This window comes from Gadus macrocephalus, chromosome 2 (assembly GCF_031168955.1).
Source record: "Gadus macrocephalus chromosome 2, ASM3116895v1".
Classification (NCBI taxonomy): Eukaryota; Metazoa; Chordata; class Actinopteri; order Gadiformes; family Gadidae; genus Gadus; species Gadus macrocephalus.
Window position 1 is genome coordinate 8,989,995 of NC_082383.1, and position 20,967 is coordinate 9,010,961.

Here is a 20,967-nt window from a genome sequence, read left to right on the forward strand (position 1 = left end):
GTAAAGTATGTGATATGATGGTTGATTATTTTATATTGAGTAAACCTTTCATGTTCATGTCCATGTTCATGCAAGTCACTGGTAAACAATGTCACCAACTGGGCCACTCTCAAAATCTGGTCCGAGTTGCTGAAAGGAATTAGAATCATCAGAGCGTCATGGGATGTCTTTCACGAGAACTTTCCAAGGTTGCGAAAATGTTTTCTCCATAATTCTCGGTGATCCGAACGCGCCATAACTCTTAGGGCATCACAAGTCCACATTAGCAACACATGGAAATAATGGTAAATACCAAAAGCCGACGTGAAAGTGGCACATGAATACCCCTCACGTCGTAATTTCCGCCACTCCGCTCGTCACCGCACCGCTCGCCGCCTCTCTGTCATCCGCGTCAGTGCTCCTCGCTCCCCCGTCCTCTGCTTCATCCTCCCTCCCGTCTCCGCCACCTTCCACATGCCGCTCCTCATCTCCACCTTCCTCTCTTCCTCTTACATCTCCACTGACGCACTCCCTAGCATAATGTCCCTGCTTATGGCCTTTGAAGCAGGGGAACTCGGCAATCTCGCAGGATATGGCCGGGCTGAATGCACAATCTGCACACTCTCACCCGTCTGTCGTGGATAACCCGAAGTAATCCGGCCCTGTAACAGTATTAAATTGGGTGGAGTAGGGTAACGATTGCACAGCATTATTGAATTTCACCTTGAAAAACCTCGTCCCATCCACAATTTGAGTGCCCGGCCACATCCTCCTTTTGAACGGCGATACAGCTAAGTCTCCCAACAAATTAAGCTTTGCATTAATCTCCTCCTCCGTGGTGTAAATCGGTAGCCCCATAAATGACACCCTCACCTCATCATTGGATAGTTATTTCCCCATGATACTCACTTCCCTAATTTTAAATCCATCCATCACCTTTTCCTTCCCGCTAGGCACACTCCTTGTGATCTCATACGACCTGTCACCGACGCTACGGCACGCCAGCAGCTCCGCACATTTCTTTAATAATTCTCATCAGCTCCATTGCCGATATCTTCTCCTCTCCAACCATTTCGACGATGAGAGTCAACTCCTTTTTGTCTCTTCCTTCTTTCACCATCCCGTCTCCCTCCTGTCCATTGTTCAACTGCCTTTTTTTCAGACCATTGCCGAGGTTTTGTCTCGCCATAATGTCCATACACGGGACAAACCCGAAAATAAAAGGAAGTACGTCCCCCCAACAGTAAGATACTATTGGGGGACACAATACAAAATGTTGAAAACCAAACAAAAAAACCGACTAACCAACAAACAAAAAAGTCCTCCTGCTCTCTCCACCTGCTCTCTCTGCTCATCCACTTCCTGATTGCGCACCTGAACGGGATCAGGCGTGTTTATGGTGGTGTGGCCGTAATTAGACAGTCTAAAATTGTTTTACCCAAGTAACAGCTCAGGATCTGTGGGTCCGCCATGTTTCATTTCAGTACAACAACAAAGGCCCTCAAACACAACACACTCATAATTTCCAGTGCACAAATGGAAAGGATCATCTTTTCCATATATGTGAAGGCAGCAACAGGCCCCAAAGCTTTCTTGTTATCTATGTATACTTTATTCTGCTTTATCCTAGGATCTGTTGCAAGGAATGAGACAAGGGAAGGCATATTTTCATCCAAGGAGCATCATTTAATCCAAGAAGTGGAATAAGTGCTTGATAGGCATGAAATAATAGCAAAGTTGAAAGTTAAAATATTAAATTAAGGAAAAGGACAAAAGTCCCTTTTAAGAAAGAGTTTTCACAAACACAAGACTTGCATTACTATGTAAGCCCATACATCCACAATTAAACAAAATCAAAATTAAACTCTATCATAGAAAAACATTGACTATCTCATAATTCTGGCTTTATAGGATTATCTCATAATTGTAATTTAACAAAAACATTTTTTATTAACAAGGCTACGTTTTTATATTAGTTTTTTATTTACAGGCGGATATGGGCTTCTTAAATTACAGAGGAAACTGAACAAAAATAATGAAAAATGCCAGTGAGAGAAAACCAAAGCACGAACACGGAATGAATATTCGTTTTATGATGCTGGAGGGGACCAATAACAATGACGGACCAATATGGCGGTCTTGTTTGAATTCAATGCAAATGCCATACCGAAACAAGAAACTATTCTATTCCATCGGAATTACATTGTTATTAATAAATATACTTCATGAGAAAAGTGCTATCTGCCTTTTCCCGGGTCAGCAAACCTCTTGTTAACAAACAAACATCTGCTGGACATCTATAACTATTTTTTTAATTCGTCATGTGGGGGGAAATAGATCCTCCATTAACAAAACCCATTCCAGGTCCTTCTGAGAAAAATGACAGAACTGAAACACCTGACAACACACGCATGGATTTGGAGACTCAAATGTTCCCTGCATTTGTGTTGAAAAAGCCAACGAGCCCCAAAGATAGCCCGCAGGACAAACAGGTTCGGATCCATACATTTTATGAACTTCTTCTGTTCGACAATTTTTTCTTCTTACAAGTGATGCGTGGCTTACTTTTACCTCTACCTATTTTATTCTACCATAAAGGATTTTCAGGTCTTATCCCCCAGTGTGAATGCCATGTTGGAGGCTGTCGCTTTGAGTGGGAGCCCGGTCAAGAGCCAGCAAATAGGAGAAGCAGACCTGACTCTAGATCAGCGTCGAGAGGAGCTGTTACAACAGTACAAGAGCAAACCACTTGTTTTCCTTGAAAGGTACCAGGTAAGCCTTTGCTGTCGTCGTTTTTCTCCATTAGATATAAGATATGTTTCTGTTGCGTGATTCGGCATAAACCAATGCCTATTTAAATTAACTTTACATCATGGGGTCATTTAGCAGACTCTATAAACATGTCAACTTCGGATTCATGTAATTAAGGAGCAAGTAGGGGTTAAGCATCTTCCTGAAAGATGCTTAAATGATAGGCGTGGGATGCCACCGTGACCTCGCAATGGCTGCCTCCATTGTGGAAGCATTGAGGAGCAATGGAATGTTATTTATTCTGTTAGTCGTAATGTTTTTTGTGTCATTTTTTAGTCGTTCATCGTCAAAGGATTTGTCATTTTTGGCAGACATTGTTGTCATCGAAACTGCCAGGGCATTACTCACGCGGCATAACCATTCACATGACATAATCATGTTAATCCAAATTGACTGCTCATTGCTGTAACCGCTATTATTGCGTTCATAGTTGTTTTGACATCCTCTTATTCCAAGGCCCATCTGAAGCCTCAGCATCTGGCTGCGTTCTCCCACCTCGGTTCTGACCCACGGGCCAAGCACTACTGCCGGGTGATACAGAGAAGGCCTGGAGGGCATGCAGACAGGACCAGGGTTCGAAATCATCGCTATGCTGCCCTTAGAGCCCTGCAGAGAGGTAAACTTATTTTTCCTGCTGTTAAGTGAAAATCTGTTTAGTTAATCTGTTAAATATCTTTGAAAGTTGCTCTGTGTCCATATATGTTCCTTCAGTCCTATTAACTATTTAGCAGATGCTTTTATAGACTCAAAGCGACTGACTAAAATGAAAGTAGATCTAATCCCAGCAAAGTCATTGGCAGTAAACTCTATTGTGTACCCTTTTATTTGTGTGTGTGGTGTCGGTTCTCCAGAGGGTCAGTACTTCAGTGAGGAGCAGATGAGAAACAGGGAGCCGCTACTGTATGAGCAGTACATCGGCCAGTACCTGACAGATGATGAGGTGAGACCAGGGTGCCACAGCTTGTCAGGGTGTTAATTTTAACTTCATTAGCCTCGTATACTACTACTACTACTACTACGTACTACTGAGCTATTTAGTAAATTAGCAAACTCTTTTATCCGAAGCAACTTACCTGCTGTGGATTTATGAGGATTTCCCAATGATGTCTGCGGGTAGATGATGAACATCAGGGTTCAAAGACAGAATTTTCTGAAGCGTGTATGACTTAAATTATTTTAGACACTCTGGTTTGAAATTGTATCAATAAATGCTGTCTGCTTGCAGTGACACCAAAGGGTCACACAGTGCATGTTTTAGTGTTGAATGTAATCTGAAGCCATCACCGCCGGCGTAGATACTGGAGCGATCCCAGGAGTTGATGCAGGACGGTGCTGCTCAGGGAAGGTCGGACGCGCCAGAGGGGTGTGCTTCCGGGGGGCTGGCCCACATCCTCCTCAACTCCTACCAAGAGCGACTCCTTCAGAGCCGTCTGGAGGAGGAGCAGGAGAAGGAGGACGGCGCCAAGGAAGAGGAGGAGGAAGACGATGAACGTAAGGATGATGAAGACCACAACGGTAAATACGTCACACTCACACATGCTGTTCAAAGGGCGATACAACTTTAAACACGATATCATGATACAAAAACGTATGCATTTAAATTTCAATATTTTTTTATAGTATAGTTACCATCAAATTGTATAGACACAAACACATTAGATTTACTAATTCGGACAAGCAAATGCTTTTGAACATCATCTAATAATCAAATGAAACAGACAAGAAATGTGTGTATTATATACATATTGTGGCCAGGCCAATTTGCAATCCACTTCCCTGCTGCTATTTGACTCTGAAAAAACGAAAAAAAATCGGTGTAGAGCATACAGAATGCCAGATCACATCCAAACAGGATGGGATTCATGTAGATGAATCTAACTACAAATGCTGTGTGGCATGGATATCGGTAACCGAGTAAACCAACGTCTCTGTCTGCATCCAGACACTGGGCAGGAGGAGCGGCAGGGAGGGCCCTCGCAGGAGGAGAAAGCCCTGCTCCGCGAGGAGTTCATCGGACAGATGCACCAGCGCTTCCTATCTGGCCAAGACAAGGACTTCAACTACAGGTCAGACTTAGCCCGTCTGCAGATAAATTGGTGTTAGTATTTCTGATATGGTCTCAAAATGGATCCTGTCTGGCTCAACAGGGAAAACATGGCATTAAAGGAAAACATTTACCTAATGGACTCTATTTTACCATCATTTAGGGTCTAATGCAGACGACAAATATTGAGCGAGAAGGGTGCAGCCGTTATCCGCGGAAAACGAGCTGTAATGTAATCCTTTGAGGAAATAGTGCCTCGTCAATGTATTTCCTCTCAAAGTGCTTGCTTTGCCACTGAAAGGCTCAGAATATATTCTAACATTATTGAAAAGATGCCTTTTCGTTACCTATCACTAGATCCCGGTGTGTTTGTTATAGAAAAGTTGTATTTCTCTGTCGGGATCCTTTCCAGAATGTTATAATCTAAGTGGAGTATAATTTAGAGGACATACATTGATAGGGCGCTTTTGCCCCAAACAATTTAATTGCTGTGTGTGTGTGTGTGTGTGTGTGTGTGTGTGTGTGTGTGTGTGTGTGTGTGTGTGTGTGTGTGTGTGTGTGTGTGTGTGTGTGTGTGTGTGTGTGTGTGTGTGTGTGTGTGTGTGCACATATGTGTGTGCTGGTGCAAACGCATGTTCCTTACCCATTACAGTGAAGTGGACGAGAACCCAGACTATGACAACCTGGACATAGTGAGCAGAGATGCAGAGGAGAAGTACTTTGATGATGACTATGATGATGGTGAGGAGGAAGAAGAAGAGGAGGAGGAGGAAGAAGAAGAAGAAGAAGGCGAAGAGTATCAGAGTGAAAATAAAGATGGAGATGAGTGTATGACAGAATAGAAAGGTTCACATTGGTTGAACTCATAATTCAGAACGGTGTTCAAACATTGTAAAACATTTTATATATTTCATCTGTTGTAAATCTTTGAAAAGGACTGTAATAATTATGTATGGTGTACCTTTCTGTAGTGTATCAATGACATTCTCTCTCGCTGAAATATTCATTTAAATTAGCTTTATTTGCAGTAAAAGCAATCGTAATAAAAGGTGATTCAAGTATTGTTTACAAGTGAACAAGTGTCTCTTTTCTCCTTCTCAAATGCAAATGTGCTTTATTGGCATGAAAAAGCTCGTACGAGTGACCGAGTTAGTCGCTCTACAATTTTCTATAGAAGGAAGCAATTGTAATGTGTACGACTCCACGCAAACGTGGAGTCGTACACCACTGTACTTGAGTCCCACAGAGTCCCGACACGAAAGAACTAGCCGGTATCAGCACCACTGACGTTCTTGCGGTCTGTTCTTTATTCTGGCGAATGCCAGGGGGGCCGCGGGCTCTCGTGGGCCCTCGTGGGCCGTTTGAGTCGGTCGGCCAATCAGAGAGCGGCATTATTGTCACAGCCTTGCGGCCCCTTCATCGCAATCGGCGGCCCAATAACATCTCGGCCCACTTTCAAGCGACAATCATTTTCTATGGCCATCTGAAAGCCACATTTCTCCAAGTCCCTCAACCCTTGATTATTTGTTTGCAAAAGTTTAAATGAAGCAATGACTTGTGGGGATTTCAAGACCGAATCGAGTAGGATAGACCGCGTCTGCGTGTTTGGGGTTGTTGGAAGTTTGAAGCTATAGGCCTACTTTGGAAGTTGGAAGCTATACTCTGTCGCCATCAGTGATGGCGACAGAGAAAGAGGTCCGTGTTAACTTGGATTCGATTGACGTGATAGACAGGGTTGCGGAGAAGAGCACCGTACTTTGTTAACTGCATGACGGTAAGACATGTTTTTATTATGGAGCAGCTGTCTCTGATGATCTATTCATTTTTTATGCAGTTGGTGCATTGTTTATGCCCAAGTGAAGGTCACCATCAAAAGTGCGTTTTTATTTCCGTGCGTGAAAAGTTGTACTGTATCTGCGATTTGCGCGCGCGCCCCGCGGGTACAAATGCCATGGCCGTTTTTTGATCCCAGTCCGATCAGCACCCAGGTGATTGAAGTTCCGCTGCCGTGCATTGGAACGGTCACTATCGTTCGAATAATAATGGCATAAAATTGTGTTACCAACACAAGGTAAAGCTGGAAACTGCAGGGAGTTTACCGATTGATAAATGGCAGGGTCGAAGAAGCGACCGTTGGCAAAGCGAGCTGTCAAAATATATAAAGGACCAGTAAACTCGTGTTTAGTTGTTAACAATGAATAGGAATTGGTTTTGATCACGACATCAAGTGGGCAACAGCATAATAAGGTAGGCCTATTTATCTTTAAGGCACCGTTTATTTTCCTTCTTCATCGTAGGATTTTCCTCCGGTTTGATACTGTGTGAATTCCCGTTGAGTCCAAGAAAAGTGGTTTACGTTAGTTAAATGTGTGAACCAGATATCTGTATTAATTCCCAAATAAGTATTTTTCAGATAGGTAGCCTAGTTAATAGGTAGATAGACCCTTACAGCATACATAACAGAATATGTCGAGAAGAAAACTACAAAAGCATCTTTATTATATGAAACAATAGTAGCCTAATACTTGATGACTATTATAAGTCGAGGATAACTTAGTTTAAGCATCAGTTATGCTAATTCTTATACACAACGATTAAGATAACCAAGAAGGTCATTCACTGAATATATTGAATTGAGAGTTAATAAATATAGAAAAAAATTAAAAATCATAGAGCTCGATTAAAACGGTACATTAATTTACTTTAACACTGCCAAACACGGATTGATTAGGCGATTCGATCTAAGGTCATACATAAAGGATATGTTGATAGGAGTAGAAAATTGGGGTGGTCTAAGTTTAGGATGGAATTTACCATATCTGGAAAGCTCAATGAGTTAGTTGTTGTTTTACATTGTGTGGTATGCGGTCAACTCCTACCCTAAGGTGGTTGGATCTCCAACATCTGCATCCTAACCTTAACCTGTATACCTTCTTGGATGCCCTAACCTTTCCATGCAACACATGCATCAGAATTCTCTGTAATTTGCTTTAGATTACAGTGTAAATGTTAGTAGTAAATAGTAAAAGGAAATGCATAGGAGTTTGTTAACCTTTAGTGGTTATCCAGAAATTCATCACTAATTTTCCACTGTGATTTTGTTGATACGTAAAATCAACTTTTACCCTATTTATGGAGGGTTTTCTTCAAACATTACATGACTCATGCTCAAAGGAGTTCATGTCAAAATTAACCTTAGTGTCCTAAAATAAATTACTCTTTTACTCTTTGGTCATTAGGTCCCATCCAAAAGGGAAAACCGTAATGTTAATATAGACGAAGCCGTTTTCCTTGGATACTTTCTCAGCCATAAATAAAGAGATGTTTCCCATTCCTCATGCACTGCAAACTACGTTGCTATTTATTTTTAAATATTAGCATTGGCTTAGACCAGTGCCTAAAAATAACTTTTCTGTGTAAAGGGGCCTTGATTTAACCTGACCACCCTCAGAAGTGGTCCAATCCCTCAATGCTACATGGTCCGAATGTTGTTGGCATGTGATTAATCTTGCTGTCATATTTTTTTTGACCATCTTTTAAATTGCTGTCATATTTTTGCACGTTAATGCCTCTTGTGATGGTGCCATGATGACATTGTCTCTGGCAGCAATGACATCATCCCTTGGAGAATCCAAATAGTCTTAGGGAAAGTTATTATAGAGAAGCCAACCTAATTCAACAGAGCATGTCAAATCATTACAATTGTTTTCAATTACTTTGAAGCGTTTCTATTGATTATCTTTTCCTGCTGTTGTCTTGGCATTGATATAACAAATGGGGTTGGCAAACAGGTCAAGCTACACCTTTGTCATTTTTGAACCATTCCATGTTACAAAAAACATATGAAGACTCCACTCTTCCAGGAACTTCCAACCATAGAAAAAGTATATTATTTTACTTCACAAACTCCTTCTCTGCATGTAATTGACTTCATGTAGAGGCCTGTGACTGTTCTGCAGTGTGTCACTTGAGAGAGAGTGAAAGGCTGCAGAGAACGCATGGGTCAGAAATGGACTGCTTTGAGATCGACCCATCAATGACCGAATAACCCCTCCAAACACACATACCTCGACAACAGCCCAATGCATGTTTTCTCTGTCAGCTCACTCACCCTCCTCTACTTTGCAGAAAACGATTTTAACTGTAGAACTAAAAACCTACATTCCGTTCTTAGGGTAATGTTTCGGAGGGAAGGGGATAGCAGGCAGAATATATATTAAACATAGTTACATTTATACTATTATTTATATTCTACATTGTATATACTTTATTTAAAGTTAAATAAAGTAATTGTGTGTGTGTTTTGCTCTTCTATAGTTCTGACTCTGTGTCTGTAACCATGGCGATGACCACCTCAGGGGCTGGAGTTGCAAGCCCCAAGAGCGAGGCAGTAGTCAATGAACTGCAGGAGTTGACCCTTCAACCTGCAAACAAGCTTCTGCCAATCAGAGAGAGGAAGAACAGTGAGTGACAGCCCACATTGAAATTGTATGAATTAAAATGAAATTCAGATAAATCCCTGGAATTTGTTTTGACAATTTTATAAATATTTTTACCTTTTCCACACTTTAAAGATCAAATAGATGATGCTGTCATCAATTTGTTGACAGTTGTGCAGTTCTCAATTTGGTTTGTTGTTTATTTATTATATTTTCAAACTCTACTATGTTGAATTTGAAGCAAAGCAGTGCAGGCTAGCATTAATCGTATACTCCTCACCCGTGCTGGGAAAGATACAGCTGCAGAACCGTGTGAAAAATGGGGTTGTTTTGGTGTCGAGCCCACGTTACACACTTTACAAACGTTTCAAACATGACAGACATTTGGTTAAACATTGGATACAGTGTTGATAAAATTAGGTGTGAACCGTTTATTATCTGTGAGATAATTATCGTAGAGCACATGCAAATAAAACCCACGACTAACGTCCTATGGAAATGAGTCTATTTCATTGGAGGACATGTGTGTTTTGTTTTTCTCTTCCTGCAGAAGAAATGAGAGGGAGAAAGAAAGAGAGGGACGTAGATAGAGAGAATAGGATGTGTTTACAACCAGTGGGTTGTCATAGTACCATGGCCATCACATTGTGTTTACATAGCAGGCATACCTCGACTGCTCCCTGCATTACCTCATGCTCAGCAGAAAAGACTGTCACACAAATACATGAGCACTGTGTTACTTACCAGGTGGACCTTGCTATCAGTGAATTACAAATAGTGCCAACGGATAAATAGGTGTGTGCGTGTGTACGTGTATCTTGTGTAGTAGCACTTAAGCAACTGTCTTTCTCTAGATCTCACTCTCAAACATACCAAACTCTAAGGCATACAGTCTGTATGTTATTGTAAACACTTCACTTTTCAGGGTTTATTGAACAGCTGGTTAAATGACAAAGCTGACTCAGGGCCAGGTGTGTGTGTGTGTATGATTATGAAAAAGCATGTGTCTGAGTGTTCATCGTGTGAGAGTGAATGTGTGTGTGTGTGTGTGTGTGTGTGTGTGTGTGTGTGTGTGTGTGTGTGTGTGTGTGTGTGTGTGTGTGTGTGTGTGTGTGTGTGTGTGTGTGTGTGTGTGTGTGTGTGTGTGTGTGTGTGTGTGTGTGTGTGTGTGGTAAGCATGTCCATTGAATGTGTATAATGAACCAAGTAGTCTCTTTATGGAGAGAAACTTTACAGTACAGCTGCCCTTGAAATTTACCAAATTGAGGCTTCTTTGTAAGCAGGTGTGAATGTTTTCATCGTTCAGTGAGATAAACGTGGGTCGCTATGTTTTTCTGTGTCTTAACACAGTCTATTAACGAATCAAAAGGTTTTCAAACCAAACAATTACTTAACATCCCATTGAAATTTTACCTGATATTAACGATGAAGCATCACAACTCAAACAGCATATTTTAACGTTATAACAAGTGTATTAAATTAAATAATTTGACAAGCTATTAACGTTGATTTCACCAGAGGTTTGCCGCCACCCTTTGGCCGATGTGAGCATCGCAACATGCCTCCGTAATAAAGACGCAGAGAAAAAGTATTGATTTAAGAATAAAAGTCAGTACTTACAATTATACAATTACAATAGAATACAATGTACGACACAATTATAACATAGTATACAGTAGTTGTTTGAACAGTAGCTATTCATGGACATTCAGAAAAATGATAATTATAAACGCTTTCTCAACACATACAGTCAGTGTTTCAAAACTAAACTAAATATGAATTCCAGCTTGAATATATTAAATAATAATAATAACAATAATTCTGTGAACAATAATAATAAATGAAGGGGGATGCCATGATTTGTTTCTGGGATAGTCACACAGACACTAATTTGGTGACTAGTCGACTGATACCTAATACCAGCAGGTGTTTTGCTCATTGCTAGTTAAGACCAAAGGCAGATGGATCAGGTGTTAATTAGGGAACAAGCTAGCGTGGCTGGCTAGCTAGGCTCATTCATGAATTTAACAAATTCCTTATTATTCCTTACAAAGTTATTATTATTTATTTTTTTGTTTATTTGTTTGTGTGTGTGGTAGTGTGTGTGTTTTTGTGTATATGTATGTGTGCGGGTGTGTGTGTGGTAGCGTGTGTTTGTGTATGTGTGTGTGTGCGTGTGTGTGTGTGTGTGTGGTAGTGTGTGTGTATATGTATGTGTGCGGGTGTGTGTGTGTGTTGTAGCGTGTGTTTGTGTATGTGTCTGTGTGTGTTTGTGTGTGTATGTTTTTATGTGTGTGTGTGTGTGTGTGTGTGTGTGTGTGTGTGTGTGTGTGTGTGTGTGTGTGTGTGTGTGTGTGTGTGTGTGTGTGTGTGTGTGTGTGAGTGAGTGAATGTGTGTCTCTACTGGCTAGGCTATCCGCTGCTAGTAACCTTAGCCCCAGTTTGCACCCGGGAGGAGGTCCTAGATTTAGCCGTGCGACCAGCTGGGTCTGCCATTTAAACCAGAGGGAGGGAATACTGTAGAGGAGGAGGGGTATTGAAATGCCATCAGTTTTATGACTTAGGGGGCAGGGGAGTAGTGTGTGTGTGTGTGTGTGTGTGTGTGAGTGGTGTTAGTATATTTTAGTATAAGTGGAAGGTGCAGCGTGTAACCTCGTGTTTAGAGTTGCAGCTACTACTAAGACGAAGATTGCTAGGGCAAAAGCCGGAAAGTTAGATTGAGATCATCTGCAGTGTAAGGAGCAGGTGAAGGGATCAGGAGAGGGCAGTTGTCTGGGTGTTTGAGTCCAAGCTGAAAGGTACTGGGTTTGATCCCAAATGTCTGTCTGAAGGCAACCTTGAGCAAGATGCCCCTACCCCTAAATAGTTAACATTAAAAGATGGATAGAAGGGAGAGGAGGGGGAGGCTACATTGAGGTGAAGGTGCTGCACAGAAGGGGCTGCGCCCGGGAAGTTAATTTAGAAACAGAACAACAGTTAATGGAAACCCATGGTTGGCGACGACACAAGGTTACTTTTTAAAGACGTTGAATTTTGGGCAGGCCTGGCTATGACCTTTTGATACTTGGTCATCGGTTGACTCAGATGATGAAATCATGCACATTGCATTATAATTTGTGTGAATGTTATGTCTGTCCCCATTTGGACTCAATGTGTTAATAATTAATGGGCTATTCCAAGATATCTCAGATTCAGACAAGTCTAAATTCATCATTATGCATCCAGAATATGGGATGTTGCTGGGTTAGCATTTCCTTTCTGTTAGCCACTTCCTTTGTCATGCAGAGATATGTTTCCCTAGTTCCTGTTCATGTGAGGGGAATAAACTTTAAATAACTTCCCAAAGATGTCTAATGTGTTCCGGATAGGCGCTTATTCAAAATGAGATACAGGCGCAGATAATTCTGCAGTATTTTCTGCCCATTGAGTATTAGGCTACCTGTGATGAACCGCAGGCCAATTGCTTCTGGCTGGGAAGTCTGCTCAGATGGTAACCTGTCAGCAGAGCATCACATGCAGCCTAATAATAACAGCGCTTTTAGACAGATGCATAAAATGACTAGGGCATTTAGCTACCAAGGAAGAGAGAGGTGTTTTCATTTCAGGTTTTCTTTAATTGAGGAAAGGTCTAGCTCCGTCAAAGAATTGATATAACATTCAAACTAAGTACTGGTCTTCTTCTATATCTTCTTTGAATCAATCAAAATGTTTTTCCTGTGCCAAAGTATTTTCATTTTATTCAACCATCACAAAGACAATTTTGGATTCTGATGTCTTCACATAAATCAAAGCTTTTAATGACCAAGTGGCCCATCAAATCTTTGTAAGACATTAAGCCTTTGATGGATTGTCCCAACTCTTTGGTCATGGTCACAGCACAGATTTCTTCAGGTGATGGGTTTTCGAGGCAAAAAGAAATCCTTATTTATTTTCCATCTCCACCAGTGTAGGACTACTGACATGCAGAATGGTTAAGCTCAGTGCGATCAGCCAATGACAAGGTCACGTTGCTGAGTCTGGTTTTTTACTAATGCAGGGCCAAACATGCTGTCTCTCGCTCAAACACACACACACACACACACACACACACACACACACACACGCACACGCACACGCACACGCACACACACACACACAGCAGCTGCTGCTGCTGTTTTTGACAATGGCCTTTTACCTGTGGTGTTATCCTTAGCGCTCCTGCCACTCTTTCAAAGTTATATGTTGTTGGAATGTATTAAGTTGATGTTGTTATCGAAAGACTTACTTTAAAGTCTGATACATGACATTAAGCAGCGGGTAGGGGTAAGGGCATCTTGCTATAGAGGGATTATCAGTCTATGTCACTCTTCGCCACTCCCCGCTCTAAGTGCATGTCGTTGGCAGAAAGAGACGAGAGCGACAAGAGCCGCAATCATGTCTTGTTGTGCGGTTGGTTGCACAAACCCTTTTAATAAGACTGATTATCCCATTTTCTACTTCTTGCTTGCCAACATAATAAAACAATTCAAATACTTAAATAATAATGCTTTTCCTTATTCGTATTGCATGCTTATTAAATGTATTTTCTGTTTGAGTATATCTCCCTCAAAAAGTAGTCCCCTTTAATTGCGATCGATCAAACATGTTTCTGACACCTCGAAGGGCATTATCCCGCTTATACCATGGTCACTTGCCAAGGAAAAGAAATTAAGATCATTCATTTATATTTTCATGCGTCTTACAATACAGATATAATGTTTTTCACATAAATAGGATGGACCGTAGCTACGACTTGGAAACGGGAGGTATCCTAGTCCATTGAGCTACGAGCCAGAGAGCTAACGTTATTGATTGTACATATTTATAATTCGAAATTCGTCCCAGCCTTTATACCACAGACACTCTAGGGTCTATAGCATATAACCGCGTTGTCTGATTACAGTTTTATAAATTTTTCACAATTTACCAGCTCTCGTTTGAAGAATAATCACCTCGCCATTTGTTTCAATGGAAATCACAACGGTCAATACTTTCAACATAAAGTGTACATATTCATAATTCGAAATTCTTTCCAGCCTTCATACCACAGATACTATAGGGTCTATAACCGCGTTTTCTGATTACAGTTTAATGTAACAGTAAGCTGACAAAATTGCTAATTAACACCGCAACTGCAAATTAACCATTTTTGCCATCTTTCTACGCGCGCATCCACCGTGTTAATAAACAAATAATCCCCAGGATACCTACAGGGGGACCTTAAATTGCGGACTTGGAGGATTGAACCCAGTAGCAACCTGTCATGTATGCATGTTTTTTTTTAAACAAGATGGAACATGATATGCATAACACTATTTACTAGTTGTTGAGCAGATGCTTTTGTCCAAAGTGACATACAGTGAATTCAGATACATTTCATTAAAGGGGAACCCTCACCCTCTGCTAATTTCTAATAAAGGACACTACCGTTTTCTACCCATGCTGTGAAAATGTGTCAGACTGCAACATCTTCTGTAATTTTTCTGTATCAAACCAATCGAGAACGCATATTCTGGACCAATGGTGCCAATAGTCCAACTTTACTATGATCCATGAGAGAAAATGGTGTTGATATTTCAGACTCGTGTTGCAGATTTTTTTGGACAACACGCTTGAAGCAACACTCTTAAATTAGAAAGTCGCAAGCGTGACGATTCCCCTTCAAGGAGCAGGTAGGGGGTAAAGGGCATCTTGCTTGAGGATGCCTATAAGTTAGGCTGACATCATCAGGGCTATTGCTTTTGTCAACAGCCATGGAGACAGGCTTCTAAGGGGTACTATGAAAACTACACAGAGACACCTCTGATCTTCAACGTCTGCAGAAAGTTGAAAGGATACGCCGCAGTGTTTCCTGTCCTGAGGCTAAATAAAGTCAAGTGTGAAATTATATGAATTTGGTTAAGAACCATTAGAAAGGGTGGTTTAGATGTATATCAAGATCACGAAGATTATCACTCGTTAAAATATGGATTGCTGAATCAATCTACAGATAAATGACCATGTTCTTAGATAGCAACAATTGTTTTTAGCAATTGATCTAGTAAAATGACACAACATTCCCTGTTAATAGTTTAATAGTTTCTGAAATGCAAGCACTTTGTCTAAATATAATTTTAGGCTTTAGCTCTGATGAATCAATTGATAAATGGACTATGAAAATAATCAATAGTATCTGCATTATGACAAAGTATTTATGCTCCGTTATTGGTACCCCCGAAACACAACACGCACGCACGCACGCACGCACGCACGCACACACACACACACACGCACACATTTCCCTGTCAACACAATACTCAACACATAGCTGACGGACAGGGAGAGGAGCATAGTTCCATGTCCTATTTTGTTATTCTGTTCCATCATGTTATTCTGTCTCTCCCTGACAGAATGTCTGGTCATGGGGACGAGACTGCAAATGGTCAGCGATTTGGAGCAGGTTGTCATGTTAAAGCCAGGATCATGCCAAAGGAATAGATGGATAGACAGACAGATAGACAGAGAGACAGATTGTGCGGCTTCTCGGTAGATGTAGAGACAGGTGATGTAACCTGCAAAAACAATGAGGCAATAAACCAATGCAGAATTGTAATTTGATCCTGAAATAGTTTAGATTTGTCATTTAAGTCTACGACTGGGCCTTTCAAAGCTGTTTGGTTTCAAGGGGAACCCACATTTTATTTGTAGGTAGGAATGCTTTGCAAATATTAAAAAACGTCAGTGGAATCTGATATATGTACTGCATTGCTATAAAGTGTTTATTATGTGGGTTAAGAGGTATAATAAATACTAGACTGCACAAAATTCATAGACTACAAATACTGAATAGCCAGATTCAAAACAGTTCAACGTACACAACACAGATGTCAGATGGATGTATTATGTTGGTTGGAAATGATGTATGTGCCAGGTGCTATGTATGTGCTAGGGCCTAGTGTATACATAGCCTGGCATACTGACTCACACATTAATGGTGTGTTCGAGATGCATCGTACACCACCCGCACTAGTGGCAGAGTGGGAAATCTGAAATCTCCCAGCTTTCATGTGAAATTTCATCGAAGCACGCCCCCTTTTTACCTGTCCCACTCGTCCTTCTGAGAGTCCAACGAGTTCAGTGAGGTTGACCGTACGACTCGACAAACGAAGATGGCTGATCCCGTGACGAGTTGTTTTTGTATTTGTATCACGTTGATCGTTTTAATGTCGATTTGAAATGCTCCTACACATTTCATTACATTGCTGCTTTAATCTGGCCACTAATTTGTGCAATGCACACATTTTGCTGTTTTTGCAACACAATGCCAAGTTTTGTTGTTTGTTTTCGAGCTGGTTTGCTAAAGAGGGTAATTTAGCTAACAATAACAATGTCTAGCCAATGACTGTTCTTACCTAACTCGTTGTGTAGCGATACTACACTTACTAATTTGTGCGGGTGGTGTACGATGCATCTCGAACACACCATTAGCCTAGGCTAATGGTGGCCCGGCATCGCACAGCTTTAGACTAGCAGCTAGGTGGTCCACAAGCACACTCTAGCCCGGCCACTAAGCTAAAGTTGGCCAACCAGCTCACACCTTTAGCCTAGCAGCTAGTTTTCATACCATTTTACCCCTTCAGCCTAGCTGCTAGGCTAAAGATGGCCAACCACTTCACACCTTTAGCTTAGAAGCTAGATGCCCTACCAACCAACCCCTTTAACCTAGTCGCTAGGCTAAAGGTGGCCCAACAGCTCACACCGTAAGCCTAGCAACTAGGCTAACGGTTCAAAGCTGTCAGGTCCGCCTGCAGGTGCAACAGCACCCTTTTGACACCAGCAGGGCTGAGATCATAGGTGCAAAGTGGGAGGAATCTAGCGAGCGGTGTGTTTGTGTGTGTCTGTGTGTGTGCGCATGTCCCCCTATGCTTGTGTCCGTCAACCAGAAGAAATGACTGAGCACAGCAACAGCTGCGACAAACTGCTTGAACAAGGTATTAGTTGGCATCCGACACGCACAGGCGTATGAGCACACACACAAACACACACACACACACACACACACACACACACACACACACACACACACACACACACACACACACACACACACACACACACACATACAGATTTCCCGGGGAGCCAGTTCTCTCTCTGCTGTAGATGCATCAGAGCTGTTCCTACTGAGTTGTACGTCAGTCCTCTTTTCCTTTCCATGTAAACCAGTGAGACATTTAAATTTTTTTTTCTGTATTTCCACCCGCTTTTTCCAATTGCTGTTATGGCTGGTGGACTAAATTGCTGTTTGAGCCTTGAACAAAGAATTTTTTTAAACCCACTTTTAACTACCAAATTCTTACTTGGCAGGCTGTATTTGTGAAGTCGAACCTGAGGGAGGTGTTATTTTGCGATTAAGCCTACATTTAATCGAGTTACAATTGAGTAATGTTTTTTGAGGGGACTTTATAGCCATCTCCTCTCTCATCGGTATCAGCCATTGCTGCCAATTCTGAGAACTTTAATCACTTCATCAGCTCTGATTGCGGTTCGCCATGTTGGAGCCTCCAGCACACCTTTGTGTTGACCCCGCCCCCTTTAGGGCTCAACCAATGGGGAACGGTATGGATAAACGAGCCATACGGCAGGCCTGTCAGAGCATCAGACAAGGTAAGACTCTTGGTTTGAGATACCTGTATGTATACCTGTGTTATGCTGGATACAAGTGTGCCGTGAAATCAGTAATTTATTAACGGGGGCAGGAAACCCAGATACGTCCCAATCCAACTAGACTTAAATATAGTGAAAAAGGTCCTGAGGGAATGGTACTTTGACGTGCCTTCTTACCCTCTCCTAAACGTTTAAGGTGTTTCTGTTTACTAAAGATGAATTTGCATAGATATTAAAATATATAAGTAAATTCTAAAACTGTAAACAGTGTAAAAAAGTATATACATTCTCAATCACATTGTATTTAATAGCGGTTGGTTTGATGATAAAGACAGTACTTAAAGCACACAGTTTGTATACATTGAGGGTAGAACACAGATAGAGGGTCAATCATAGAGCCTGAGCACACGTAAGCTGTAATCAACCATTTGTTTTTAAATGCCACAATAACTGTTCCTCCGTCTCCTCCTGCTAATGTCAAGTAGTGTTTATTTCCCCCTGTAAGACTCCATTGGAAGCCCTGGGAACCCTCTTTCCCAAACAGTCCAGGTTGGAACCAGTTTAACATGCACTGTACCCTCTCTACCATGTGCTTCTTACCCTCCCTTTACACATGTTTGATTGGTATTTTATTGTTATGAAGGAAGGGAAGCAAAAACATTTGTTGGATTGATTTGATGATCTTCTTATTGGTCCCACCATGTCCACATTAGCATGGTGTATATGTCCACTGTTTGCGCAACTGAACAACCACTGTATAGAAGTATATCCCTCTGGAAGAAATGAATGAGACTCTTATTGCTAAGCAATGTATTGTAATATCTTCAAAGCCTTCTTTTGGGTGTTTATGGAAACTCTGGTACATCTCGCCCCATTAGGGCCCGCTAGGGAACCATATTCTCAGTAACAAGCACCCATGGGTGTGTTAATAAAGCGATTATCCAGCGTGATTTCTTAGCTCTCTCTGCTCATAAAACAGAAATAGCTTTATTGTGTTTACGGACAAGTATGGTCACTGTCATAGTCTTTCTGATTGGTGTGAAGAATTAAATTCAACGTTTTCCTATGGCATTTGCACTATCCACTGGCCTTTTTTTTTTACAGAGCTCATTTAATGCCAAATTAATGTTGATCCATTTGTACAAATTGTAAGTAATTAGTACATCTGCTAACTAAATGTCGGACAACTTATTGTCAGTTAACATTAGTCCTTGAATTTAGTTCACTTTATGAAGGTAGAAAAATACCCAGCTCTTTGGGGTCTTTCTAGGCCTCCCATGCAGGATGTCATCCAGGTCTGGTTTATTCTGGGCCAAGGGGTCCTACAGGATATCAGATGGAGAGTGGCTGGAGCTTAGCCAGCGTCTACCACGGTCACACTCAGTCCTCAACTCATGAACCCAATAACCAGCATGACGAGAGTGAGTGTATTGTTGAGTTTGGCTGTAGGGTTTGACTGTTGTTTGTCTGTAGAATTTGACTGTAGAGTTTGTCTGCAGTTTGTTTGCAGTTTGCCTTTATAATTTGACTAGTTTGTCCGTAGAGTTTGTAGAATTTGACTAGAGTTTGACTTGACTGTAAAGTCTTCCGTTAGAGTCTGACTGTGTAGTTTGACTATAATATATCTATAAAGGCATTAGATGGCTGTAGATTTTTTTTTAGAACAATTTATGATGTGTAGAAGCTCTCTATTCAAGTCATAGTGTTATCAGAGTAGGAGCCTATGGATGTTGGGTACGGTAGTCTTCATTACCATACATCAACTAGGAATGACGACTCCACTGTAGTCATATTTGCGGTTCACTGGTGGTTTACTGTTTCCGGTTCTGTTTCTGTTTCTTTTTCAACTGTAAACAGAGGCTTGTTAGATATTACACATGCAATGTATTGACTGCAGTAATGGATTAGAAGTCGTTGCAAGTAGAAAACTCAAATCAACTTGTTTGAGTTTGCCAAACCAAACAAACCCGTCCACCGCGGAAACTATTCTATCGTCTTTGCTCTGTTTCCATCCACTTATTGACAGTTGTCTGCCTATGCTCCAGTATAGACAGACAACTGTTGTCTGCCATACATCAGTTATTGACCCTTTTTTTTCCCCGCCGTTGTTCTTCGAGCAGCTGAATTCATATGATGTATAGAATAAAGCGATCAGTAAATGCAACCTAGAAAATTATCAAATGGTATATTGCTGCTGTCTGTGTGCAAGTGTGATGTGTTTGTCTTTGAGTATGTGTATGTGAGTGATTTGTTTTTATATCCCCTTTTTCCTTTCAATTACATTATCTCATTACAAGGTGGGGTGTGTGTGTGTGTGTGTGTGTGTGTGTGTGTGTGTGTGTGTGAGTGAGTGAGTGAGTGAGTGAGTGAGTGAGTGAGTGAGTGAGTGAGTGAGTGAGTGAGTGAGTGAGTGAGTGAGTGAGTGAGTGAGTGAGTGAGTGAGTGAGTGAGTGAGTGAGTGAGTGAGTGAGTGAGTGAGTGAGTGAGTGAGTGAGTGAGTGAGTGAGTGAGTGAGTGAGTGAGTGAGTGAGTGAGTGAGTGAGTGAGTGAGTGAGTGAGTGAGTGAGTGAGTGAGTGAGTGAGTGAGTGAGTGAGTGAGTGAGTGAGTGAGTGAGTGAGTGAGTGAGTGAGTGAGTGAGTGAGTGAGTGAGTGAGTGAGTGAGTGAGTGAGTGAGTGAGTGAGTGAGTGAGTGAGTGAGTGAGTGAGTGAGTGAGTGAGTGAGTGAGTGAGTGAGTGAGTGAGTGAGTGAGTGAGTGAGTGAGTGAGTGAGTGAGTGAGTGAGTGAGTGAGTGAGTGAGTGAGTGAGTGAGTGAGTGAGTGAGTGAGTGAGTGAGTGAGTGAGTGAGTGAGTGAGTGAGTGAGTGAGTGAGTGAGTGAGTGAGTGAGTGAGTGAGTGAGTGAGTGAGTGAGTGAGTGAGTGAGTGAGTGAGTGAGTGAGTGAGTGAGTGAGTGAGTGAGTGAGTGAGTGAGTGAGTGAGTGAGTGAGTGAGTGAGTGAGTGAGTGAGTGAGTGAGTGAGTGAGTGAGTGAGTG

At 41.5% G+C, this 20,967-nt stretch overlaps 2 protein-coding genes across 4 annotated transcripts in view; both read left to right on the forward strand.

Moving 5' to 3' along the window:
- The first annotated feature begins 2,043 nt into the window (after positions 1–2,043).
- ccdc97 (coiled-coil domain containing 97) lies at positions 2,044–5,913 on the forward strand. Its single transcript, XM_060072355.1, has 7 exons — positions 2,044–2,471; positions 2,578–2,751; positions 3,247–3,406; positions 3,642–3,730; positions 4,086–4,305; positions 4,733–4,856; positions 5,487–5,913. The coding sequence occupies exons 1-7, from the start codon at positions 2,301–2,303 to the stop codon at positions 5,674–5,676; spliced, it is 1,128 nt and encodes a 375-aa protein (XP_059928338.1). The 5' UTR covers positions 2,044–2,300; the 3' UTR covers positions 5,677–5,913.
- A 133-nt stretch (positions 5,914–6,046) lies between these two features.
- Positions 6,047–20,967, forward strand: part of LOC132472459 (myocardin-related transcription factor B-like) — a 38,364-nt gene continuing 23,443 nt past the window's right edge. For all 3 annotated transcript variants that reach the window (XM_060072068.1, XM_060072074.1, XM_060072080.1), the window contains exons 1-2: positions 6,047–7,081; positions 9,152–9,297. In XM_060072068.1, the coding sequence (XP_059928051.1) occupies positions 9,174–9,297 (124 nt within the window). In that variant the 5' untranslated portion in view covers positions 6,047–7,081; positions 9,152–9,173. The remainder of the gene's footprint in view (positions 7,082–9,151; positions 9,298–20,967) is intronic.

Excerpts from the sequence above, each read along its gene's own strand:
- ccdc97 (XM_060072355.1), top strand. The coding sequence starts at position 2,301 with ATGTGGGGGGAAATAGATCCTCCATTAACAAAACCCATTCCAGGTCCT. Across the intron at positions 2,472-2,577 it reads ATAGCCCGCAGGACAAACAG|GATTTTCAGGTCTTATCCCC; the intron begins GTTCGGATCCAT and ends TCTACCATAAAG. Across the intron at positions 3,731-4,085 it reads AGTACCTGACAGATGATGAG|ATACTGGAGCGATCCCAGGA; the intron begins GTGAGACCAGGG and ends CCGCCGGCGTAG.